At 42.3% G+C, this 26,525-nt stretch overlaps 1 protein-coding gene across 2 annotated transcripts in view; it reads left to right on the forward strand.

The window, feature by feature from the left end:
* The window catches only part of PTPRT (protein tyrosine phosphatase receptor type T), a 747,520-nt gene that overhangs the window by 539,600 nt on the left and 181,395 nt on the right, over positions 1-26,525 (forward strand). For both annotated transcript variants that reach the window (XM_043495677.1, XM_038369864.2), the window contains exon 10: positions 24,950-25,151. In XM_043495677.1, the coding sequence (XP_043351612.1) occupies positions 24,950-25,151 (202 nt within the window). The remainder of the gene's footprint in view (positions 1-24,949; positions 25,152-26,525) is intronic.

The raw sequence follows: 26,525 nt of genomic DNA on the forward strand, positions 1-26,525 counted from the left end.
GTGAAGCCACTATAGCTCAAGTTCTGGGTCTGAATGTGACATTGAACAGATTTTAGGCCTGATGAGACTGGGTCCTTGACACCGAGGACCTAAGAACAGCAGTACTGGATCAGACCAATGGTCCATCCAGCCCAATAGCATGTCTTCCCATAGTGGCCAATGCCAGGTGCTTCGGAGAGAATGAACATGACAGGCAATCACTGAGTGATCAACTCTGTTGTCCACTCCGAGCTTCTGGCAATCAGAAGCTAGGGACACCCTACGCCCCGACCATCTTGGATAATAGCCATTGTCATAGGACCTTTGTCATTACTCCAAGAAGCACCTTCCATTGGACCATGGCAGCCATCCTGCACCAGCGTGGGATAGTTTGTAATTGGGATCAAGCTTTTGGAAGATGCGCTTTAGTATGGGGGACAAAAAGAACCAGAAATAAATCCTGACCAAGTAAGCGAGGGAGAGAACAAATTCATCAAAGAAAGAGAACATATTTTTTCCTTCTGGGAAGGAAACACATCAGTGCTTCCTTCTCTTGGCGCTCCTATTTTGCTTTGCCATTGAATCCTAATGAGGTAGAACTTTCAAAGAACTGCCTAAGCCTTTCAAAATGAGTATAAATCTGCGATTCCCAGCACGGAAAGCTTAAGCCTACATCCTCAGCAATTAACCTTGTTTACCTCTTTGCCACTAGAAGTTCAAACCAGGTTCCTCTGGGTTACTCATCATGGTGGTTCTGCTGCTGCTATGACTCTGCCACCCACTTTAGACTGTGTTCAGGCCTCTGTTGCTGTGAACAGCATCATATCAGTGCCCCGAGAAGCCAATTTGTTTTCTCCCCCTTTATTTCTTCTCCTCCCTCTTCCCTCTTCCTGCCCCCCACCAAAGAAGGTTCAAGATATGGTGGAGAAGAATTAATTTCAGATATCAGCTTAGTGGAACTTCTCTCTGGTGTTAATGGAGGCCAGAAAATATGCTTGACAGCATGGGTAGCTGCTACATGTTGTGAGACTGAAGTGTCAAAGGGCAATTTATTAAGGTTTTGCTTTTTGTTTGTAGGGAAGGAGGGAGCCAATTTGGCATTCAATTTTCCTGCCCGTTAGTGCAAGGTAAAGAAGGGGCTGAGGGAAAGATTCACAATGGGGAGTTAAAAGCATAAAGCATACGATTATTTTTAACTTTGTTTATGTTTGCGCATCCCAATCAGTGTGATTTTTTAATACATTTAAACCAACCTGAAGATCCATAGGAGGAGCGTATCCAGAGAACTCAGCTAAAAGGAGGAGGGATAAGGGTCCTCCACTGAAGATTCCCTTCAATATTCTGAGTTACATGGAGAAAGATAAAGCAAGGGAAATCTGCAGTGTGTGTTGGTGTGTATTGAACTCACTGAATGTGAGTTAAGGATCTTGGCTGGTGGGAAGTCTTACCACTAGAGATGAGATTAAAAAAAACAGTAATTTATTAAAAATGGAATAGAAAACTTATCTTTTCCTTTTCTTTCTTTTTGATTTGAAGTACCAAGGTTAACAAATGGAATGGGAGTGCAGTAGACGTACTATACCTGGAAGTTAGCAAAACTTTTGAAGTAGTTGGGAAAATTAATTTTAATTGATTTGGTTGTAAGCACTCTTATGTGGGCTAAAAATTGTCTGTAGAATCATAAAGAATCATAAAGATAAAATGTGAATTGAGAGAGGTGTCTTGTGAGGCACTACACAGAGCAGTTATAGGTCTGTGCTAGGAAGACAAGATGATACAGCCTCAAAAAGCATACTGTGTAAGATATACAACATATGTTGGGTAGGCGAGAGGCATACAATCAAAATGTCATTTTTAATGTATGTGACATATGCTCTAGATCTTTTCAGTAAAAAAAAAAAAATACGAAGACTATTCCCAGTTGGTTCTTTCCATGTAGGATCCTTGCTTAATATTTTGATTGAAAGAGAGGGTAAAAAGCAAATTAACTGAATTTTGTAAATGATATTCAGGCCAGATTCTCCCACTGATACTGCTGTTTAATAGTCTCTTGCTCCATGACTAGTCCCAGTGGCTTCAGCGGGGCTATTGCTAAAGTGAAGTACTGCTCAGTATTGGTAAGGGTGACAGAACTCATCCCTCAGCTGGGAGATAGTATAGAATGTAGTGAAGGCAAAGACCGTAAATACAAAGTCAGATCAGAAGTGTTAGGAAGTGAAATTAAAGCTTGTGAAATAGACCTGGCTTCCATGGCACACTGCATTGTCTAGTGTGTGTATATGTGTATAGAATGAAGACAACCTGCTCTTCATGTATGGGTGAACAAATCAAGAAAGACTCTATATGCAAAACTCAGGAAATATTGCAGACGAAAGGTATAGATAATCTTTTCTGCATGACTCAATAATGCTTACAACATAATACAGTCATCTCTATTCAAATTACAGACAAACTCTTGTATATTCATACATTGGGATAGTAAATAGAGCACATTATGGGAAAAATATCCCAGCCTGGCTTCAGAGTTTGTCCACTCATTGTGACACATGCAGCTGCTTGCATGAGCAAAAGTAAGCAAACATCCATTTTGAGTGTTTCACACTGGGCTGTTGATCACCCAGCTGCCTGACTTCCCTTCCCAAATGTTGGTTGTACACCTGAAACATGGTGACCTTCCACTGTGGGAGGATACAGGCTGTTGTACTTGAAGAAAACAGGACAGGACCATTGAACCGTAGGTGAAAATGACTTTGATTGTGTTCCCACCTCCTGCAGTCTCATTAGAACCATATATTTGTACAACAGCCAATCCATTGCATGAGGTCCCTCTTGATTCAAAATTGTCATGGCCCTAAATCTGATAACTGGGCAATCTTTCCAGTAGGAAGAAGGATGGTCCAGACTTCCTGTATGACCCTGGAAAAATCACTTCATGTCTCTGTGCCCGGGTTCCCTATATGTAAAATGAAAACAATAGCACTGCCCTGCTTCACAGGGGTGTTGAGGATAAATACATTAAAGGTTGTGAGATGCTTAGTTACTATGGTGATGGGGTGGCATACAAATACCCAAGATAGATAGAAAGTGGGCAGCTCTCTAAAATATACAATGTAGGAGGCTACCAGGGAATCCAAAACCAAAACAAGGGTGCAAGACAGAATCTAGGTATTTCTTAGTTAAGAATACTACCAGCCAGCAAAGGCCGCAGCTAGATGTGCAGGGTACAATCCTTGTATTAGGATATGATTGTCGGGGGGAAAAAGTTGTTTCAATCAGCTTCAGACCAGCTTTGATGTATGTTTTCTTTACTGACATTACTGAAAGATTTTCCCCTCTACATGAAGTATTTAGCTCTCTGAAGGAATATATCTCATTTTCAGACAATAAATATCTAGACAATTTCTCAGTGCAGGAAATCTTGAAAAAAAATGTTTGAAACATTGATTTTTCCAGGAGAGAAGGAATTTAAAATTCACTTTATACTCGGTGCATTTTGCAGCCTGGAGTCTGAATGAAAATGCAGTTGGGGAAGTAATCCAGAAGTTTTTTTTTACTGCAGCTAATCAGATTGGGGCAGATCACCTCCATAATAGTAATAGGATTTTATGTATATATCACCTACTATAGCTATAGAAATATCCTACTATTTATACTAAAACAATTAATGTGCAACAGAGCCTGATCTTCACAGGTTGAGCATCTCCAGCTGCCTTTGATGTCAAATGGAGTTTGGGGTTCTCAGCAACTTTGAAAATTAGGCCCAAAATACATTCAAGAGGAAACCAATCACAGTAACTTTCAATCTTCTTCTTTGCCTTCACCTTGTCCTGTTAGTCATGGTCAGTGGCTTTTGTTTTGAGTCTCTAAGAATGCCTGTCAAGTGTGCCTTCGAAGCTGACTCTGACCCTCTTTATGTCTTCCTTCAGCATCTTGAACCACAGTTTTTCTGGGTCTTCCTCATAGTCTTTGTCCCATGACTACTAGATCTTTTACTCTCTGGCCAATGTATCCCACATCACATCATCTCAAATGACTCAACCATCTCATTGATACTCCCTCATCTTTCCATGATGGGGGCTACCTGCATCATGGCTTATACAGTTTCATTGGATAGCCTATAAACTCTTGTCTTACCCAGTGTTCACCTGAGCATTCTAATTTTGGCAGCGTGAAGTATTAGTTGTTCTCTCTTCCTCATTGGCTTGCATTCTAAACTGTACGTCATGGCTGACCTAATCATGGTCTTGCACACTTTATTCTTTAGTTTACTTGGAATATTCTTATTGCAAAGAATTCCATCAATTCCATCCATTTGCACCAAGTTTTCTTCATGCAATTCCTAACATCTGCATGCACAGTCATGGCCTAGCACCAAACTGAGGTGTTTGAATTGTTGCACAGACTTTAACTCTAACCATCTGGTTTTACTGGCTTCTCATTGTCCTGCTCAACAAAGCATTGCATGTATTCCATTTGTTATTGGCGCATTCATAAACCGGTTTCTTCTAATGCAGCCTTCTGTCATTCTAGATCCCTTTCCAGTTCGTATTTGTCTTCACAGCACAGCATAATATTGTTGGTAGGAAAATGTTCCATGGAGAGTCTCCCCTAATTCCCTTTGTCAAAGTATCCATTACAACCACAAATAGGAATGGGTTTAAGACTGATCCTTGAAGTAGACCTACCCTCACAGTCAATGGCTTACTGAAGTTGCAGCTGCTTCTTAGTACTGTTGTACTAGCCTCCATGTGTGTCCATGATAGTTTAAACATGTGTCTCTGGCTGATTGCATGACGGAAGACAGCATCATATCAGTTCTCTAGGTATTCTGTCATGAGCCTTCTCTAAGTCCACAAATACTAAATGCAATAACTGGTGTTTCTCCCTTTACTTCTTCAATATTCAGGCTGCAAACGCTGCATGCATTGTTGACCTTCCTGGCATAAAACCAAACTGGTTGTTGCCTACTTGGCACTTAAGTTCCTCAGAAAGTCTTTACTTGATAATTCTTTCCCGCTGTTTCATCATGTGACTCATTAATTTGATGGGTCAGTAATTATTATGTTCTTGCACTTCCCCTTTATCCTGGAAGATCATTCAAGTCAGTCATTTTTCCAATTCAGAGGATTAATTCGAAGAAAATTGTCATCATCATCAATCCCTCAGTTGGAACACCATGGGGTTCTACTGCCTTCCCATTTTTCATCATCTCTCATGCTGTCTGAGTCTCCACCAATGGGATAGGTCTTTTGGTATTGTTGCTTGAACATACTTATCTCAGTGGTTTCCCAGGATTTTCTTCATTGAGCAGTTTTTATAAGAACACTGGCATCTCTTAATGATTTATCTACTTTCCACAAATACTCTCCATTTTCATATCTGACCCACTTCATAGCACCCGAGTCCTCAGTGCTTCTTTGCCTGATCTTGGCTAATCTGTATATTTTCTTTTTCCTCTTCCTTCATAAATAATTCTGCACATAAGACTTCAAGTGCCTGACACTTGGCTTCCACAACTGTTCTTTTTGCCTTTTTCTTTACCAGCTTGTACTCCTTATAACTTTCCACCATTCTGACTTTCTGCCATTGTTTAAGCAGTCCCTCCTCATTCTCCTTTATTGTTGGACCACCACCATGACTTCTTGCCATGGAATTTTCCTTCTTTCTTTTTGCCAAAGGCAGCTTTTGTGCTTTCTGCAACATGTTTGGCTATTTTCCCCCCAGCCTCATTGGTGGTGTCATCATGGTTGGTTTTGTCATTGTCCGACCTCCATAGAACCTCACCCTTAAATCTCAGAATAACATCCCTATCTGTGAACCTCCATCACTTTATCTTTTGTTCCTCTACTAATCTTTTCACACAAGTGCATTACTAGCAATCTGAGTTGCTCTGCAGTCTGCTCTCCCGGAATCACTTTACAGTCTCTTATGTTTTTTTAGATTTCGTCATGTTGGGTAGTACTCAGTCTGGGACCTTTTGGCACTGCTCTTGTATGCAATTAAATGCTCCCCCTCTTTCCAAAGTATGAACCATCAACAATCAGGGCACAGGCTCTGTCTAACTCTAAGGTATCCTCACCAGCTTCATTTCTGGTTCCAAAGCTTCATCCTCCATGACAATTGTCAAAGCCCTCACTATGTTCTCCAACATGTCTAGTGAGATCTGCTCCGATAATCAGTACTCATCTTGTGATACTTCACGTATCACTTTGTCTATGGCTATCTGAAATTCCTCTTTCTTCTCTGTCTTACAGCCAGCCTCTGGTGCCTATCCACATATAAGAGTAAATTTAGTCTCTGCTCAGTGCTATTCTAACTTTCATCAGCCAGCCACACTTCCTCTTGATAACCTCTATCTTATCCAGTAATGTTTCTGCTATGATTATTTCTATCTAGTTCATCTTTATTACTGAGCCATGGAATGTCATCTTATAGACCTCCCCAAAGTTCATAGATTTCAATCCCTTCCAATTTGTCTCTTGTATTCAGGCAGCGTGCACTCTCCTTGTCTTCAGCATCTCGGCTATGCTATTTTTCTTTGTTTCCCATTGTCCCCACACTAAAGGAATCCAGACATAGTTCTTGCACTTGCTGCTTTAGCTGCATGTGCCCAGAATGTGGTAGTCTTTGTCCATTTTCTACAGCTGTGAGGTGGAGCAGTTACACATTGCTTCTGGAAGACACCCTAGTATTTTGCTGATACACTTCCTGAAGACAAAGACCCATACAGTGTGTGTGACTGGCATAACTTTTACAAGCCAGCTGGCCAGGCCTCACATTCTTGGTCAGTTGTTGGCCTTTCTATAACAATCATAAGTAGTCTGTGAGTTGGGAAGAAAGCCTTCTGGAGAAAAACACCATTTTTAAAAGAGGGTCTCTGAAATATGATGCACAAAAATCATGTCTTTCTACTGAAATATTTCTATTATATTAGTGTGGAAGGGGGAAGACTAAGTGGAAAAAGTATATCCTTGACTGAGGAGAAAACAGCAGCCTCGTAGCAGAGGGTGAGAGGTTGTCCTGGATTTAAGGTCTGAGGGGTGTAGGGTGAACAGATTTTCAACTGAAAAACCAGACAACACATCTCAGGGCTTGAAGGATGTGAGAGTATGTGGAGAAGGTTTAGACAGAGAGTCAGGGATAGTTTGGGTAGGGTAAAAAGTTGTTGGCACATCCCCTTCCACAGCAGCACAGCTCCGAACCAGGTTTGTGGGGGGGAAAGTTTTGTTTTGTTTAATAAAAAACATGACTAGGAAGCTGGAATAGCTCTCAGAGTGGGATTCCTGTTTTTCCAGAGTATCTAGTCAACCTGCTAATGGCTGGGGAAATTGGAAGTGTGTTACAGGCCTGCCTAGGGATTGTCCCTGTGGTACACCTGCACCCAGTTTACAAGTTTCCTTTGCTCAGTTGATTGGCAGCTCCTGTAGGTATCCACTCTGACAGTTACAAGTGGTTTCTTAATCATCCTTAAAGGGGGGGGTCACTTCCAGTTTTCCGGGGCACCCCAGCAGGGACTTCTGGCTCCACTGTTGTGGATTTCAGATAATCCACACAAACTATCCTTTTCTCAAGCTTCTGGGAGTTCCCCTCTCCAGTCAGCATAACCAACTGACTGGTTGTGGTGCCATGGGTCCCCTGACCTATGTGTTGATCTCCAGTTTCTGCTGAGCTCTCCACTAGTTTCTGAGGGAGCACAGACTGCCTGAATGAGCCAGGGCCCATATATTTTCATATTTCATGGCTGATATAAAGTGTTTTTCCCCCCTCCTAGTTTCTCCTACAGTGAAGCTGTTGTACCAAGACGGGGCCAGCAGGAGTATTCTTATTCAAATTAAAACCATGTGAACAGCTAAATAATATTCATGGCTACAGCCTTGTCTCCCTTCATGTAACTACTCAGGAAAATGTGTTCCATCTTGCTATAAATACCAATATGTGAGACAGCTCTTAACCACTAAATCCCAAGCAAAAATTTACATATAGAGATTTATTTTCTTCACTCCACATTATCTAGTTGCCAAGGCTGACCATTTCTCTGCCAGAGTTGAGCAGAAACAAACCTGACTTGCTTGCTGGGAGAGGAAGTTTGGGAGGTTTATTTGCTATTCATAGAACAATAAAATAGGGATTTTTACTGTGGCATGAGAAGGAAGTTCTTGTCCTCCTATTTATGACAAGGATGCATTTGTGGGTTTTGTTATGTTTTCTTTGTCTTCCCTTCTCTTATTTAAAGCTGAATTTGAATGGATTGGCTTGCAGCAGTTTTCAAACCCTTTGCAACCAGCAAGCCTATACTTCAGGGAATTACCCTTAGATGGGAAGTATGTAGGTATACATTTTTTTAAAATTGAAAAATGGGATTGGGAAATTACACAGTCTATTTCAATTCTTCACTTGCTCTGAACAGCTTCTTTTCAATCTTTTTTATGGCAAGGAGAACCCAAATATGGAAAAGCTTAATGGTATAACTTGAGACACAGCTGTGCAAACAGAGTTATTGTTTTGAGCAGACAGTGCCAGGAAATGATCACTTTTATGCACTTGACCCACTCCATCATCCTGGGACAAACTCAGTCAGCATCAGAACATAATTGTACATGAAGCATGTGTATATGTTCAACCAGTCAGATTACTTGACGATTAGCAAAATATGCCTAATCTTGCATATTTCAGTCATGGATGCTAGAGATGCCAGTGTTTCATTTTCAGCCAGTGCATCTGGAAAGGGAAATCTCATTGATCTGAAAGAAATTAGAGCAGGACAAAAAGTTAATGTGAAAATGAGGTTTGGGTTAACAGACATCAGCATGGCAGGCAGTATATGGTCCAAAGGATGGAGTTCCAGACTGAGTCAGGAAAACTGGGCTCTATTTCTAGCTCTACCATGGACTTGCTGTGTGAATTTTGGATAAAGGTTGGCTTTTTTAATCAGTTTCCACAAGTGAAAAATGGGGATAGTGGTGCTTATCAACCGCAGCAAAGTCCTTTGTCTACGGATGAAAGATGCTATATGGCCCTGATTCAGTCATCTGTCCCTGTTGAGCAAAGTACTTAATCATGAGTTTAAAATCTCTTGGCTTCAATGAGGCTTAAATAGATATGTTTAAATGCTTTTCTGGATAACAATGGACTTATGCTTAAATACTTTGTTTAGTTGGGGTCTCCTGCAGATTATCTTTATTGCTAGCAGGGGGAGTTGTGATACATTTAACCAGATAAGGTATGACCAAACTCCACACAATTTGTGTTCATTAAAGATCTCCATAGCACTTTTTTGGGGAAAAATAAGGGATTAACTTGTGACCTGGCCAAATTCCAATGAGGGATAGTTGTGTTCTTCCTTTTGAAAAATCCATTGTAGTTGTAACTTGTATGTGATATACCACTTCTGAACAAATCTGTTGTGTGGTCTTGCTGTACGGTGCTGGGCTTGATTCTGTGAGGTACTGAGTGGTGATGAAGGTGCTCTGTACCTGGCAGAGTAGTGCTGTTAAACAAATTCCACTTTCTGCCTCATGAGGGGACTGCATTTCAGTGATGGGTAGAGGAATTCCTATGTCATTTTTAAACCAGTTTGTAAAGTTCACTGGGATCCCTCTAGGAATGAGATGTTCTTTTTCTGACTCAACATTTGTCACTCTCGGGGATTGTCTCTTAGAGGCCATGAGTGGGACATGGGGATGCCTCAGCTGACCATTTTGTATGACAGCCTGTTTCAGTACAAGTAAGGGGAACTCTGACAACATGGGCTGATGTTTTAATCCATTTTATAAACTATGCACTATGGGCTGGATGGACTGTGGCTTTACCAGCCACTGCTGTATCATGGAACGTCTAGAGGGACACCTGCCTAGGGGCAATAGCTGGAGTGAAGCTGCCTACTGTGATCGGCTCTAAGCAGAATGTGTCCAGGGACTATGGGGGAATGGAGGCAGGAGGCCTCTGCCCACTTTAAAGAGGCACAGTCTATGTGTCAGCCCCCTGCTGTTGCAGGGAAAGGGTGGGGTGTCTCTGCTCCAGCCCTTTTGGAGTGACTAGCATTTCTCACAGAGCACAAGAGGAGGGGAAAGGGCTCCCTTTCACCTCTTTCCATGCTGTGAACCCATGTAAAAGAGGTCAGAATATAACTCTATGAATGGAGGCAAAGTAAATAAGGGCTTGTCTACATGAACATTGAGTGCATGGCAAGCTGGGGTGTGAGTCTACCCTGCACTAGCCTTCCAGGGACTAACTGTCCAAGTTCACCCTGCTGACACTCGTTAACAGTTTGTTAATGCGCTTTGAGCCAGTCCTTTTTGAAATGGCACTAGATCAGTGGTTCTGAACCCACAGCCCAATCAGCAAACAGCAGTGGCCCATGTGACATCCATGGACTAGATCAAAGACCACAAAATAACTGTTAATGCATGTCAGCAGGGTGCATATGAACAGTTAGGGCATGGCAGGCTAGAGTGGGGTAGATTCACACCCCACCTTGCTGTGGACTAATTGTTCATGTAGACAAGCACTCTATATTTGTCTTCCTTAGAAGAAAATAGGGCTGAGCCCTACCCCTACCATTCCAGGAATGGAACCTGTGGTGACAGGAACTTGATGTTTGTTAAATCTGATGTGTAGTCCACACCCAGACCCTTTTGATAACTTATTGGTTATTTATAATCACCTCCCTCCCTCAGTGGGTACACTTCACTTGATATGATACTAGCCATGAGGACCTGAGTGTTAAATGTTAGGAGGTGGTGTTATGGTGAAGAGAATGATGCTACGGGGAGCACAGGGGCAGAAGTTATATATAGGAAGAGGTGAGAGCCCAACAAAGAAAATGACACTTATAGCAAAGTGGTGTTAAAATACAATATGTATGAAGTGTGTTTGCACGAGTGTGTACTCTATAGAACGTGAGGAGGAGAGCTATAATTATCTGCTGAAACTAATACTTTGCCAAGACGAAATGTGGAATTTATAGCCAAAAGATGTAAAATTCATACAACAAATAATATCATAAAAGTTGTGGATCTGTCTCATTAGTTTGTAATTGTTCTTTGCTGTTGAGTTGCAGATGGCAATTACATTACTTTGTATGCCTAAATCTACTTGATTTTCCTCTCTGTATTACTTTAATCTCCTCCAAAGAGTTTAATAGTCTGTGCCCTTGTGTTTCACCAAGAAAGTGAAGTTTGGAGAAAAGCCATGAGTGAGAATCTGTCTAGTAGATGTGGGTGGGTTTTCATTTCTTAATTAAATGTCAGACTGACGAAGGGTATTGGAAACAGAAGCTTTCTCTTTTAATCTGGAGAATAGGTAGTGCACAGGCATTGCTGGGTAAATTTTCCTCATTATACTGTGTTAATGTGCCTCAATCCCGGCCTTTAGGGGGATGTCACTAGGGAAGGAAGGGTAAGTCAGACTACAGGGCCTAGGCCATTCTCCTGACATCAGCTAGGGACCAGCTAGTGCTAATTGTGGTGATGGTCTTTGTGGTGTGGATACCCTGTGGATTTGGAACTGATCTAAATCTCTTGGGGTGTGTTCAGTTTTATCTAGCATCTTGTGATAGCACCCTGCCAAGCCTACTGCTACCCACTGTGCTGAGGGTCCAGTCTGTAAGAGGAAAGGGAAGGCAGTCCTTTGGGAAATAACTAGTGCTTTTGGGTGGGTTGGCATGAAACCTGAAGTTCATTTTGTTCTTAGGAGTGCTTTTCAGTGTTGCAAACTCATCTCAGGTTCTCCAAAAGTGTTGCTAAGGTTCTTGAGTCTTGTGAGGGGACCCAGCCTGGTTCATATGTCAGTGTTAACTCTATGGCAAAACATATGGATTCATCTGGTTTCACTGGGAAACTAGGTGAAGATCTGAAGTTTTGCCCGCCTCCCACACTTGAGTTTATGGGTTCATTGGAACCTGAAGCTTGGGTTTAGGGGGAATGTTCAGACAAACTGAATTCACAGGAAATTCCCCACAAAAGTGATGCCACAGAGTTTCACTCAGCTGTAGAAGAGTCACTTACGTTAGAGCCACAAGTTAGAGTCCGCCCAGGAAATGCTGCATTCCCAATGCAGTGACACATCCAACTTCATGCAAAACAAAGGAACTATATTTTGTCACCTGCAAGTTCAAGGATTTTTCTCTGAGGCTTCCAAAACTCAATTTATTTTTATTAATTTATATTTGGGGGATGTCACGTAGGGATTGATTTATAGGATTTATTACAGCGTGGAGTGGAATATGTGAAGCAAGATTAAAAATTAGTAGCCTTATTGTTGCCTAAGGTCTTCTCAGTTAAGAGGTTCTGCAGAACTTAGGTGAGTTGGTAAGATACAGGTTGTCCTATGTAGAGGGCTGGGTTAGTTTTACCAGTTTCTGTGCAACATAGCACATGAGGATCCATGCAGCTTTCCACCACTGATATCCAGCTCCCCAAATCTACATGCCTATGACATATGTACCCTAAAGAATCTCCTACCTACGTGAACCCAGGCTTAGGCTGTGAAAACCTTCCTGCTCACCTTCTTCTAAAACTTTGTGGACTCTGACCCCATTGCATGGAGTGAGAAGCCATGGAAAGGCACTGAGGCATGTAGCGTAGGAAAGGGCTTGGGGAAATTATTGATGGTTGTAGTCTGTGAACACTGGAGTCAGGTGGGACCACAAGCGTGGAAGTGACGGGAGTGCTCTGCCTGGCAGAGTATAGCTGTGTTGGTGCTGGGCCCCTGGAGAGCCCTGCATCTTCATAGTTCACATAGCTAAGGTCGCCAGTTATCCTTCTGGCTAGGTAGAGTTGATTCCAATAGGGAAAGGATTGCACCTGCAGTTGGAAGCAGCAGCATCATGCAGTTCTCTGGTCAGCAGAGTCTCATACTGAGAGACACCTTTATTTTAAAAAAAGAGAACGAGAGAGAGAAAAGCTGTGACTGATGTGCAGTTCACTTTGGGCTTGTCTACACTGTGGTTTTAAACTGGATCAAAATTTGAAAACACTTGCATACACACGACGCAATCCATCACTGTCTGCCAACTCCATGTTAATTATGAACTCTGGAATCCTCTTCCAAAATGGATTACATATGCTCGAAATTGAATTTGTTTGATCTATTGTTCATGTGGACACAATTGCTGTGCACACCTTTTTGCATGCTTCCAATTGCTATCCCACAGTCCTTGCAGCTTGACCTGCGGCTGGCCTGTCTGTTTACCTGTGGGCCCTCTCAGCTCTGGTGTTGAGTTCCCAGGATGACCCTTCCCCTGCTTTAAAAGCTGACACAGAACCAGATTTTGTCCATTTGCTTCTGGTTCCCAGTGTATTGGCATTCTTGAAATACAAGCACAACCCCATAACATGTTTTGCATAGATGCTTGGAGCAGTACTGAAACCCTGGATCTCATCGCTATATAGAGAGAAGCATCGGTTCAGGAAGCTTCTGTGGCCAGCCACTGAAATAAAGACCTCTTTGTGGACATTGCAAAGCAGATGCCTGCAAGGTATCATGACTGGGACGCCGACCAATGCCTAATAAAGAGCAAGCAGCTCAGGGGAAAGTACATTGAAATAAGGGACAAAAGAAGACAATCTGGCTGAGGACATGTGACCTGTCTATTTTTTGATAAACTGGACAAGATTCTACACAATTATAGCACTCTCCAGCCGAGACACGAGTCAGAGCCAGCACACAACAAAGCAAAGTATCCTGGGATACCCCCTGAGAATTCTGTGCCCTCAGTTCTCAGCAAACTGCTGCCATGTGTTCACACAATGCAAACTGAAAATAGAACAGGTGTTCCATGCATATCAAAAAGCCTGCATTCAAAAGCTGCCTGCCCCCCCATGAAGATTGTACTTTTCATATGATGTCATTAGTGATTTCCTTAGTCTCATCTTCATGTTTCAGTGTTTCTACTTCCATCAGGTAATGGCAGGCTACCTGCAGGTGTGTCAGTTTCTGTGTGTGTTGGAGGTATCCGATTTCCAGGGGGGGACTGTGGAGGTGAGTCCAGCATTCAGTCCTGGGAGAGGTGTGTGAATGTGTGAGCTAACAAACTGTTCCGTCTGGATTAAAAGGTTGCCTTCTTCCTATCTAATGCTAGCAGTGTATGAGAGTGAAAGAACTGACACCCATGACAGTCATCAGGGGATCCTTATTCCCTATGCCCCGTCTATAGGGAGTCCATCACCACAACTATTCCACCAGTGACTCTGCATGTACAATGTTATGAAAAAAAACAATGTATAAACTAGTCCTGTTTCCAGTGTCTTGACTCTAGGAACACATGAGAGGAGTGTTTTAAAAACAGCTACAAGTAAAAAGAAAAGGAGTACTTGTGGCACCTTAGAGACTAACAAATTTATTAGAGCATAAGCTTTCGTGAGCTACAGCTCACTTCATCGGATGCATTTGGTGGAAAAAACAGAGGAGAGATTTATACACACACACAGAGAACATGAAACAATGGGTTTATCATACACACTGTAAGGAGAGTGATCACTTAAGATAAGCCATCACCAACAGCAGGGGGGGGGAAGGAGGAAAACCTTTCATGGTGACAAGCAGGTAGGTTAATTCCAGCAGTTAACAAGAATATCAGAGGAACAGTGGGGGGTGGGGTGGGGGGAGAAAACCATGGGGAAATAGTTTTACTTTGTGTAATGACTCATCCATTCCCAGTCTCTATTCAAGCCTAAGTTAATTGTATCCAGTTTGCAAATTAATTCCAATTCAGCAGTCTCTCGTTGGAGTCTATTTTGAAGCTTTTTTGTTGAAGTATAGCCACTCTTAGGTCTGTGATCGAGTGACCAGAGAGATTGAAGTGTTCTCCAACTGGTTTTTGAATGTTATAATTCTTGACGTCTGATTTGTGTCCATTCATTCTTTTACGTAGAGACTGTCCAGTTTGGCCAATGTACATGGCAGAGGGGCATTGCTGGCACATGATGGCATATATCACATTGGTAGATGCGCAGGTGAACGAGCCTCTGATAGTGTGGCTGATGTGATTAGGCCCTATGATGGTATCCCCTGAATAGATATGTGGACAGAGTTGGCAACGGGCTTTGTTGCAAGGATAGGTTCCTGGGTTAGTGGTTCTGTTGTGTGGTGTGTGGTTGCTGGTGAGTATTTGCTTCAGATTGGGGGGCTGTCTGTAAGCAAGGACTGGTCTGTCTCCCAAGATCTGAGAGAGTGATGGCTCGTCCTTCAGGATAGGTTGTAGATCCTTGATGATGCGTTGGAGAGGTTTTAGTTGGGGGCTGAAGGTGATGGCTAGTGGCGTTCTGTTGTTTTCTTTGTTGGGCCTGTCCTGTAGTAGGTGACTTCTGGGTATTCTTCTGGCTCTGTCAATCTGTTTCTTCACTTCAGCAGGTGGGTAATGTAGTTGTAGGAATGCATGATAGAGATCTTGTAGGTGTTTGTCTCTGTCTGAGGGGTTGGAGCAAATGCGGTTATATCGTAGCGCTTGGCTGTAGACAATGGATCGAGTGGTATGATCTGGATGAAAGCTAGAGGCATGTAGGTAGGAATAGCGGTCAGTAGGTTTCCGATATAGGGTGGTGTTTATATGACCATCGCTTATTAGCACCGTAGTGTCCAGGAAGTGGATCTCTTGTGTGGACTGGTCTAGGCTGAGGTTGATGGTGGGATGGAAATTGTTGAAATCATGGTGGAATTCCTCAAGAGCTTCTTTTCCATGGGTCCAAATGATGAAGATGTCATCAATGTAGCGCAAGTAGAGTAGGGGCATTAGGGGACGAGAGCTGAGGAAGCGTTGTTCTAAGTCAGCCATAAAAATGTTGGCATACTGTGGGGCCATGCGGGTACCCATCGCAGTGCCGCTGATTTGAAGGTATACATTGTCACCAAATGTGAAATAGTTATGGGTCAGGACAAAGTCACAAAGTTCTGCCACCATCCCACCATCAACCTCAGCCTAGACCAGTCCACACAAGAGATCCACTTCCTGGACACTACGGTGCTAATAAGCGATGGTCACATAAACACCACCCTATATCGGAAACCTACTGACCGCTATTCCTACTTACATGCCTCTAGCTTTCATCCAGATCATACCACTCGATCCATTGTCTACAGCCAAGCGCTACGATATAACCGCATTTGCTCCAACCCCTCAGACAGAGACAAACACCTACAAGATTTCTATCATGCATTCCTACAACTACAATACCCACCTGCTGAAGTGAAGAAACAGATTGACAGAGCCAGAAGAGTACCCAGAAGTCACCTACTACAGGACAGGCCCAACAAAGAAAACAACAGAACGCCACTAGCCATCACCTTCAGCCCCCAACTAAAACCTCTCCAACGCATCATCAAGGATCTACAACCTATCCTGAAGGACGAGCCATCACTCTCTCAGATCTTGGGAGACAGACCAGTCCTTGCTTACAGACAGCCCCCCAATCTGAAGCAAATACTCACCAGCAACCACACACCACACAACAGAACCACTAACCCAGGAACCTATCCTTGCAACAAAGCCCGTTGCCAACTCTGTCCACATATCTATTCAGGGGATACCCACAGGGCCTAATCACATCAGCCACACTATCAGAGGCTCGTTCACCTGCGCATCTTCCAATGTGATATATGCCATCATGTGCCAGCAATGCCCCTCTGCCATGTACATTGGCCAAACTGGACAGTCTCTACGTAAAAGAATGAATGGACACAAATCAGACGTCAAGAATTATAACATTCAAAAACCAGTTGGAGAACTCTTCAATCTCTCTGGTCACTCGATCACAGACCTAAGAGTGGCTATACTTCAACAAAAAAGCTTCAAAAATAGACTCCAACGAGAGACTGCTGAATTGGAATTAATTTGCAAACTGGATACAATTAACTTAGGCTTGAATAGAGACTGGGAATGGATGAGTCATTACACAAAGTAAAACTATTTCCCCATGGTATTTCTCCCTCCCACCCCACCCCCCACTGTTCCTCTGATATTCTTGTTAACTGCTGGAATTAGCCTACCTTGCTTGTCACCATGAAAGGTTTTCCTCCTTTCCCCACCTGCTGTTGGTGATGGCTTATCTTAAGTGATCACTCTCCTTACAGTGTGTATGATAAACCCATTGTTTCATGTTCTCTGTGTGTGTGTATATAAATCTCTCCTCTGTTTTTTCCACCAAATGCATCCGATGAAGTGAGCTGTAGCTCACGAAAGCTTATGCTCTAATAAATTTATTAGTCTCTAAGGTGCCACAAGTACTCCTTTTCTTTTTGCGAATACAGACTAACACGGCTGCTACTCTGAAAGCTACAAGTAAGGAATTGGTTTATTTCCCCCGCAACTCAGTAAAGTGAAAGGCAGTCCCTGTAGATTTGAGTTCGGATCCTGGCAAGGTCATGAATAGTAGTCTCCCTAATCCCAACTCCTCAATTGTCCATCTCACAAGATGATGTCAGTCTTGGGGCATTAATAAAAATTTGTTCCTTTCTTTCAGCTCAAAGGTGTTCTCAGAAGTCAAGGAGTCTGTTGCTTTAGTGGGGAACAGGATGGTTGGCTGGGCTGTATTTAAAAAAAAGATGCACATAAAACTTTCAGGAGACATGGGGCATACTTAATGGATTTACATGGTTCAGATGTGCTACAGCTTCTCAGAATTTGTTACATTGGGAGACAGTTAAACAGCAAAACTATTTTAAAATTGTACTGTGTATCTACAAAGCAATGTTTCGTTTAAAGCAATGATATTTAACAGCTCTGCTATCTGGTTTGCATTTCTGTGTTCAGAAACCGCACTTTGGTGAGGGGGGGAGTTTAAGATCCTAATATCTGATATTTAATATGTTTTGAGAGAATATGTGCCTTGTAAAATTCTTTTTTCTGGGTTTATTTAATGTTGTTTAACAAAGGAATTGAAATATAGCACTGGTAATTTTTAGTAAAGGATAGGTGAGTAGAATCTGTGACTGGGCAGGTAAATTTTTGTGATAGTTTTGTAGAGCTTGTTTGAAAGAGTTCGCTGTGTTTTGGTTTTCAGGTAAACTACTCTCATTTTTACATACAGGTTAGAAATGCATTTTGTTTAACTTTACCTTAGCATGTAATGGTTAAATATATTAATCAACACTGTTGATTTGAACCAGATTATTTATTAGATTTATTATTGTTATTTATTTATACAGTACAAACAAGTACAAGTCCAAGGCTCTCAAATTATTTTGATTACTAGATTTTAAGCGCAAAAGGCACCACTACGATCATCTAGATATTGCAACAGCCACTTCCTGTATATTGCATGTTGATACCAACCATTATTTCCAATGCAAGTAATTTTTGCCACCCATGATCTGCTGTGATATATCTTGCTGAGTATGTAAAACTCATTTTACAACTACCATTGTGAAAGAGTGAGTGTTAACCCCATGCATGCTATGTCTCAGTTGGTATGTCTGCACTGCAATGTAAGCATAGGGTTAGCAGATCCTTGGTTTGTTAACCTAGGGTTTGAGTATCTACACTCATTTGTAACCCCAGGTTAGGAATTGTTGAATCCTGAGTCCCATCCTGGGGCTCCAGCATCTATGCTGCATGATGTGGGCCCAAGTCCAACCACCCATATTAAAGAATTCCTGGTGCCCTTCCAAATGGTGGCCACTCTATCCCTTTGTTTATGGTTCAGTGTGGAGGGAAATTAACTGTTCACCAATCCTGACTGTACAGAGGACAACGAAAGTTGGCTTGTGAAATTGTGGAATACTTTTGGCATACAACCAGAGCACGAATCTAGTGGGGCTGTGTCTATACTTCAGAGCAATAGGGCTTGAACCTTGTGTGACGGGTTCTGTCACAGAGACCCACCACTCATGGGCTCACTGATGGTGAAATCAGGTTGCAAGAAAGCATCAAATATTCCATCATAAGTCAGCATGTTATGTTTTAAAGCTAGGAATAATAATAATACTTGCTGGTTTTGTAGCACTTAGTGTTAGAAGGATGGTGCAGACATTAACTAATCTTCACAAAAGTTGTGTGTGGTAAGTGGAATAAAAGTGCAAATGCCTTGTAATGCTGAGACTTTAATAAGCTATTGTCTAGGTGTTGGGTAAGATTCTTACCACACACTTCTTCCAGCAAGATGGTTGACCACCCCTCTGATGAAGGTCTCTCCCCAAAGACAAAGGCTCGGTTTCTTTGTCATCTTAAGTGGGGTTCTTTGCCCCTCTCTTTATAGTGCAGTGAGCCTTTGAAATAGATTCCTCTGAACATTCCCACCCCTTCCTTCCCCCGAATAAAATAAAGTTCATTCAAGTGTAAAGAATGGGACATGGAGTCTGGTGGTGAAGGATGTTCCGTGGTGATTTCTTCCCCGCTGGTGTTCGCTATACTGTAAATTGATCTGTTTCTGTCGACTCTGATGGGAATGAATGGCCACTTGACATGAGATGTCCAATTGAATGATTACACCTGGCTGGAGGTGTCAACTTACCCACTCCCCAGACTTGTCTGGTAAACAGATTTTAGCCCAACATTTCCTTCATATTTGTATGGTCCCTTGGGTATTTATTGAACATGTGTCCTGCAAGAATATTAACGATCAGTGTGGTGTTATTTTTCCAAGGCTACCTTACATGACACATATCAAATACAGTTTATCTGAAACTCTCTACCAGATATCATGGAGCCACTTGCCCTCTGGCACTGGGATGCTCTTTGGTCACATACATTGTGCACAGTGTAGCCCTACGCTAAATTCAACAGAGCCTTGACACTCCTCAGCACACACCCAGATGTTTGGCCAGTCAGTTGAGTACTTGATTCAGTATTCCATTCCTCATATTGTGGTGGGAACATGACTGTTACTTATCTGTGTATCTTATTCCATCTGATTTATTACCTTCTCATTGCTACACTTCTAAACTATTAGGGTTGGTTCAATGTATAAACATATTTATTAGCTCAGTGAAAGGGAATCCAAGAATTACTTAGGTTTCCTTTGTAAGTTGCCCTTGGCTATACTGTGTTTCAGCTGAATTGATGATAACTGTGTTTAGAACCACAGCAGTCAGGGTCATGGAATTCTTCACCCAAGACCACAAGTAGCAGCAGAGTCACTCCACAGCCTAGGGCTGCCACCACAACCCCAAATGTTCTCTTATGGTGAGGAAAGAACTTCTCGGAATCACAGCTGTTGGTTGTGGAGCCCCTGCAAAGATTCCCTATGTAGTAGCCTCTCCCCACAGGTGTTGTAGGTAGAGTAAGATGACACTTGTTCTGCTGCTTCTGATCCTTTTCTTGTTTGCAGAGGAATGAGAGGAGATGGATTTGACCCCACAGTTATTAGAGATTGGACAGAGCTATCCAGTCCATCCCTGGACCAGCCCAGGGTGGTTACCTATAGTATGATCTCCAGTAATGTGTCAGTTTGTCTGTAAATGATTCATGGGCGGAGCAACCCCCACTTCTCTTAAGAAACTACTCCATAGTCTAACTCAGTGGTGCCCAAACTTTTCCTGTTGCGTTCCCCCCCCCTTCCCCCCCACCCCCATTACTGCACAAGTTGGCTCAGCGGAGTAGCTTGGGCAGAAGGTGGATCTGGGGGCTGAACTGGGGATGGAGGAGGAGCTTGGGTTAGAGGTGGGGGTGGAGAGGGAATGAGGGCAGAGCTGGGCTTGGGATGAAGGAGGGGCTGGAGGGGAGCTGTGGCTGGGCCCAGAGCTGGGCTGGGTTGAGCTCCCTCCCAACTCCCTGCCCCCCATGAGGGCTGACTTGGGCCCTGCCATATGCTCTCCCAAACATTCCTCTGCAACCCCCACCTGCCCCTGGGGGGCATGCCCCATAGTTTAGGGACCACTGGTCTAACTGGTCACACTGTTAGGCAGTTTTCTTATTCAGACTACATTTTTCCATTTCTTGATTCCATGTGATTATTCCCAGTTCAGCACTTCCAACTTGCACAAGCTTCAGAGAAAGGCGGAGATACATTTTTCTTACTGTTTGGTGTCTTTCTTGCATCTGGTTGTATTTGATAAGAGTGGATGGACGTGATTTCGCACAAGTGTTGTCTCTTTTGTCAACCTGACTTGGCATGGTCTAAAATCCAGTAACCCAGCTTCTGGTACATCAGTGGCATTGCAAACAGTCTAGATTCAGCAAGGAAATAAACATGTGTTATTCCCTTCCTACCTGTGAAGGGGAATCCTAAGGGGAAAGGGATGTGAGGATGTAGTCAGTCACTGCAGGAGCTTTTCATATTATGAAGCTTTGCCCAGAAATGAAATCATTTTGGTGGTCTGCATTCAGTGATGGGTTCATGTACATTCTAAGCAGCTTGTACAGTTTGTAAAGAGATTTGGGGTTTTTTGCATGAAACGCACTATAGAAAAGTAAGATGACATTATAGACTATCTTCTGTTTGCAACACGAACCCATTTGAAGTCACACACTTTGAAGTCTCCGATCAGGAAACACCCATGACTGCAATCGCAGGAAGCTGCATGTCATCAATGAGGTATGCTTCCGAGTTGTATGTGGATAGCCTAGTTCTGGAGTAGAAGGGTAGGCTGCTGGTCAGGACTGAGGTATGCTGGCAGAGCAGTGTAGAGACTGGACTGGAACAGAAACTACAGGCAAGATGGAAGCTACTTTGGCATAGCAGTGTAGAGAGCTGAGACTCCCTTTGCAGGAGATTTGAGGTGCAGTAGGAGAGCCATGTGGGAAGGTGTTGTGCAATGCCTTCCTGCATTATGTCAGGCTCTGCCTTAGTGCTAGCATTCTGTCGCTTACTTTAAAAGGCAGAAGTCACATTTCTGAGGAATGAAAATGTTGATGATCTGCCTGAGCTGGGAGAGGAGTTGTGTCTCATTCAAATCAAGCAGAGCCTTGTTTTCAGTGTTACATTTACCTCACTGCTCATCGTTGAGTTTGCTGATTAAATAACAATATTTAGCCATGATTTAATCCTATTCATCCAACAATCTCAAACATTTTAAAAGGTGTGGATATCATAACTCCCATTTTACAGATGACAAAATTGAAGTCTAGAGAGAAGTGACTTGCCCAGGGTCCCACAACAAGTCTGTGGCAGAACTGTGAATAGAAACTGGGCTCTCTGGTTCTCAGTTTGGTGCCCTATATGCATTCCTAACCCACTCCCATAGTTCAAGGTTTTTAGTGTAGACAGCAGAGAAGGATTTAAACCTAAATCAACTGACAGTAGATAGGCAGATGTCGAGCCATATCTACTGATGCTATTATATTTACTTAACATTAAAATAATGCTACCTATAAATTGTGCCCATAGCTCACCTGTGCAGAAACATATATGCATTACTATTACCCTGTACTCCCTCTCTGTCTTTAGTTTGTTGGGGCAGGGATTGGTTCCTTTCTATGTTTGTACAGTGCCTTGTACAGTGTGAGTTTTATCCTTTAGGTCCTTTGGGTCCTACAGTAATACCAAGAATAATCCCCTTTCCCCACCACCCCAGAAAGCCCACACCTCTGGGAAACTTCAGGTTCTGATCTGGATCAAAACTTTTGTTGATAGGGCTTCTCTTTCTAATTTGCCTACACTGCAACCCTGAATCTGAAACAGGCCCTCCCTCTTGAATGCTGCTTACTCCCTACCAAAACTGTGATGAATCTTGGATTCAACTCTGAATCAGGTTCCAGGCTTCACAAGTTGAGTTCCTCTGTAGTTTGTGTGCCCCCCATGGAAGTCTTCTGTGCAGACTCTAATGAGCAGAATCTGACTTGTAAAGCTCCATCACTTATGTTTTATTGAAAATATTGCTAGAGTTTCATTTGCCTTAAGTATCTGATTTCTTTTTTGTTTTCTTGGTTTGTTAATTGTAAAAAATGAAGTTCGATGGATTATTGATGAGTAGCCTCTTCTATTTATCCAGAGATGAAGGACAGTTGTAGTGCAAGATTCCTCCTCTTCTCCTCTCTGGTCTCCCTGCTAAAGTTATCAAAAGTCAATACCATCTGATGGAAATGTGATGGTCTGTGTGAATTGAATTGTTGCACTCAGGCAGACTGCTAAGACCTGTACTGAGCCCACTAACTGAATTCACAAAGGATACTGGCTGGCCATCATATGGGCATGATTTTCAGTGACGTAGAGCTAGAAATTTCCTTATCCTATTCCCAATTTCCTGATCCCTGAACTCCTACCCAGCCCTTGAAGACCATTCTAAAAATGCTGGTTCTACATTTTATTAGTGTAAACACAGCATGCAGGTTCCAAGAGGTTAACAGTCTCTCCTGCTTGTGACTCAAAACTAAACATTGAATGAATACATTTTATTTTTTAAATTTGCCACTTCTGTAGCAGAGCCAGGGTTATGATCTTTTCCTCAAAACCTAACAGTGTTTTACTTAAAGTTCTCTTCCTCCCCTCTTTGAAAATGTTTTGTTAAGGCAGCTGCAATTGTTCCCTCTGCGCCGCCCCCAAAGGTGAATAAAGTGTTCTGCTTCCAGTGTTTGTTTTCTTTTAAATGACCTTTGTTCTGAGACCTGACTCTATATAGCCAACTGCTGGTAAGTAGCCAGAAATTAAATTGCAATGTATAGCTCCTTGGGAAAATAGTGAGTTTAAATTGAAAATACTGACAAGCTGATTTAATAGAGCTGCTTTTGAGGGTGCCACTCTCCTCAGTTCTTGCTGCTCTGTATCATTATGGACCCTGGTGGAATTCACTCTTCTTCCCTGTAATCCACCCTAGTCTTTGGGTGTCAGCTCTCCCTTTTGTCTAAATAATCTGCCTCTGTCTAAATAACAGTGTTATTTGCTGCTTTTGCGTGGTGCTGGTAAGAATCAGCCTGTCTGCTTTCCAGCCCATTATGAGACACTCCTTTTTAAACATTATATATTTGTTTTTTCTTCAGAATACAACATTTTCCTCCTGTCATAATACAAGGGACTTAGAATTTTCAAAGCCTAATTTCTAATTCTGGCAAAGACAGGAATTAGATTCTCATGAAGACCTTTATAAAAAATTGAAGACTTGCTATATTAACATACATTGATTTATTCATAGTGTTTCATTACAAATAAGCGAGGATCTTGTAATATCAGGAAAGGTTAGGGGATCAGTATAGTATAGTATATTATATTGACAGCTCAGTTGAAACTGAGCCACCGTAGGATTGAATTTGAAACATAGGGAAGGAATCGGCTGGTAAATAAGTCATGAGTTTTACCTTCAATGTCTGTATATCCACAGAGTTGCCACTGGTAAGCATAATGGAACTCAGACAGAATTTCAAAGGTGTGCTTTGGGCTTGTATTTCTCTAAAGATGCATTATCACTAGCAATGTATGTACCCATGAATATCTGTCTGGATCCATAACTTGCTGCCAACACTCTGGGGTGGAAATCAGGGACAGCACTCATACACAAACCATAAAAACCAAGGACAAAGCCAGAAAAAAAATCAGCCTGAAACAGTCTCAAAAACACAGGCAAGGAGAGGGGGAAATTTGTGTAATGCCTTCACGGTATTTCATGTTCTTAAAATAACGTTCTCTCTGGGTCAGGAATTCTTTCTGTTTTAGAATCGGATTCAAAGCCAATTGAAGTCAATAGAAGGACTCCCATTACCTTCAATTGGCTTTCGATCAGGCCACCAGCTGGCAGGAAAAATACTTGATGGGAAATTTGCCCACAAGTCCTTTCACATCACAGGGGGAAGGGGGAGGGGAGGGAATTACACTAGAAATATTAGTAAAATTCCTGCTGTCGACTAATTTGGCTGAAGAAATTAAGAGATTTCTTTTTAAAAAAATTGTTCTTAAATCAGTTTATGCCGCACTCTGAGCCTCTTGGTAATGGAAGTGAAAAATCAGGCCCTCTATTAAGTGAGACTTTGATGAAACATCATGCTTGGATCTCCAGCTTCCAAGTAAAAACCGATTCACGGAAGATAATGAAATTGCATCTGTTTTTTTTGCCTGACAATCCTGATGTCAACACAATCACCCTGACTCTATCTGTTCTTTATTTGCAGATTACATACAAGGCTGTTGGGTCCTTGGATCCCAGTGCTGACTTGTCCAGCCAGAGGGGAAAGATCTTCAAACTAAGGAATGAAACTCACCACCTCTTTGTAGGGTTATATCCAGGGACTACCTATTCGTTCACCATCAAAGCCAGCACAGTGAAGGGCTTCGGACCTCCCATCACAACACGGATTGCAACTAAGATTTCAGGTATGGCACTGGGGAAGAAGGAAAGAGGCCTGGCCTTGGTTCGTCCTTTGTAGATCCAAAGTGAGCAAACTAATAAGGCAAGAAAAAATGACTTGGCATAGTATCTCTGTCAGCAGGATAAGATAGGTCCATAAAGGGTTAAATTAGCTTGCCTGAAGAATATATATGATCTGCAGTCTGTGTAAATACAGGATGGAAATCTTTGAAGAAAAGCCCCAGTGATCAAAGATGGTTCTAACGAGTTTCAGCAAAGAAAGGAATTTGAGAAGCAGTGACTATAGTCACACAGGTTCTGATAGATAAGTTATAAAAAGGTGGACTCTTTAAGGGTTCATTGCTGCTTACTTGCCTATCCAGCTGCACCCAGGCAACATGGCTTTGGGCATTCCAGGACTAGTCCTGTTGTAAGTGCCTGATCAATGCCTATAACTGCATATTACTGTACGGGTGTGTTGAGTGCTTAGGCATTTTAAAGCAAGTTTGGAGTATCTGTGTAAGTACCATTTGTCTTTTGGATTTAATAAGGGAATTTATAGTTGTATCCCATATTAATGACGATGATAATTTCAACACCATACAAACTCTGTGGGGCAAATTTTAAAAGTGAGCTCCCCCCAGCCTCCACATTTGATGGGGGTATGAAAATAGTACCTAATAAATATCTGATTTGTGGATGCAGATAATGTGTTAGATGACATCATTCATTTTCCCGGCAACTGGCTATGAGGGTACATTTACACTGGGTGCCTAGTTTTAGAGAATCCTTTGAAAACGTGGTCTTATATCTTCAAAACACTTCACAGAGAGTGATAATAGAGCTAGTTAAGTAATATCAGAAGGAGAGAGTAATGGAGAGGTATGAACAAGGAGAAAGGTAATTTTTTTTCTAAATGGAACTGGAGAAAAGATGGAGATACCGAGGTAGGTGTGCCCAGGAAAGCTGTTAAAGACAGCAGGAGCTACAGAGGAGAAGGCTCTTGGTAACTATTAAGGGCCCAATTCTGTTCCTGCTGAAGTCAGTGACAAAACTGACTTTGACTTCAATGGTCCCTAAAGTAGTCAACACCAAGCAGTTGTGTAGTAATTATGTTACTATTCAGTGGTTGCCAAAAAGCCAACATTTGCTGCGCTATTTCGTATTTTACGTGTATGGGAAAACTGGTATGTCCCATAACATGCATGCTAACTAATGTAAATACTGATAACTGAATTACATTCCCTGTTGTTGTTACCCAAGCCTTCCACAGTGTGCGTTTTGTTCACCGATTTTGTCTTGTCTTAAAATATGATTGTAAACTCTCTGAGGCCAGCACAGGTTTTTACTATGCCTGTAAAGCATCTGGCATAATAGGCTGTGCATCTCTAGAAAATATT

The sequence above is a fragment of the Dermochelys coriacea genome, chromosome 13, assembly GCF_009764565.3.
Source record: "Dermochelys coriacea isolate rDerCor1 chromosome 13, rDerCor1.pri.v4, whole genome shotgun sequence".
NCBI classification, from domain to species: domain Eukaryota; kingdom Metazoa; phylum Chordata; order Testudines; family Dermochelyidae; genus Dermochelys; species Dermochelys coriacea.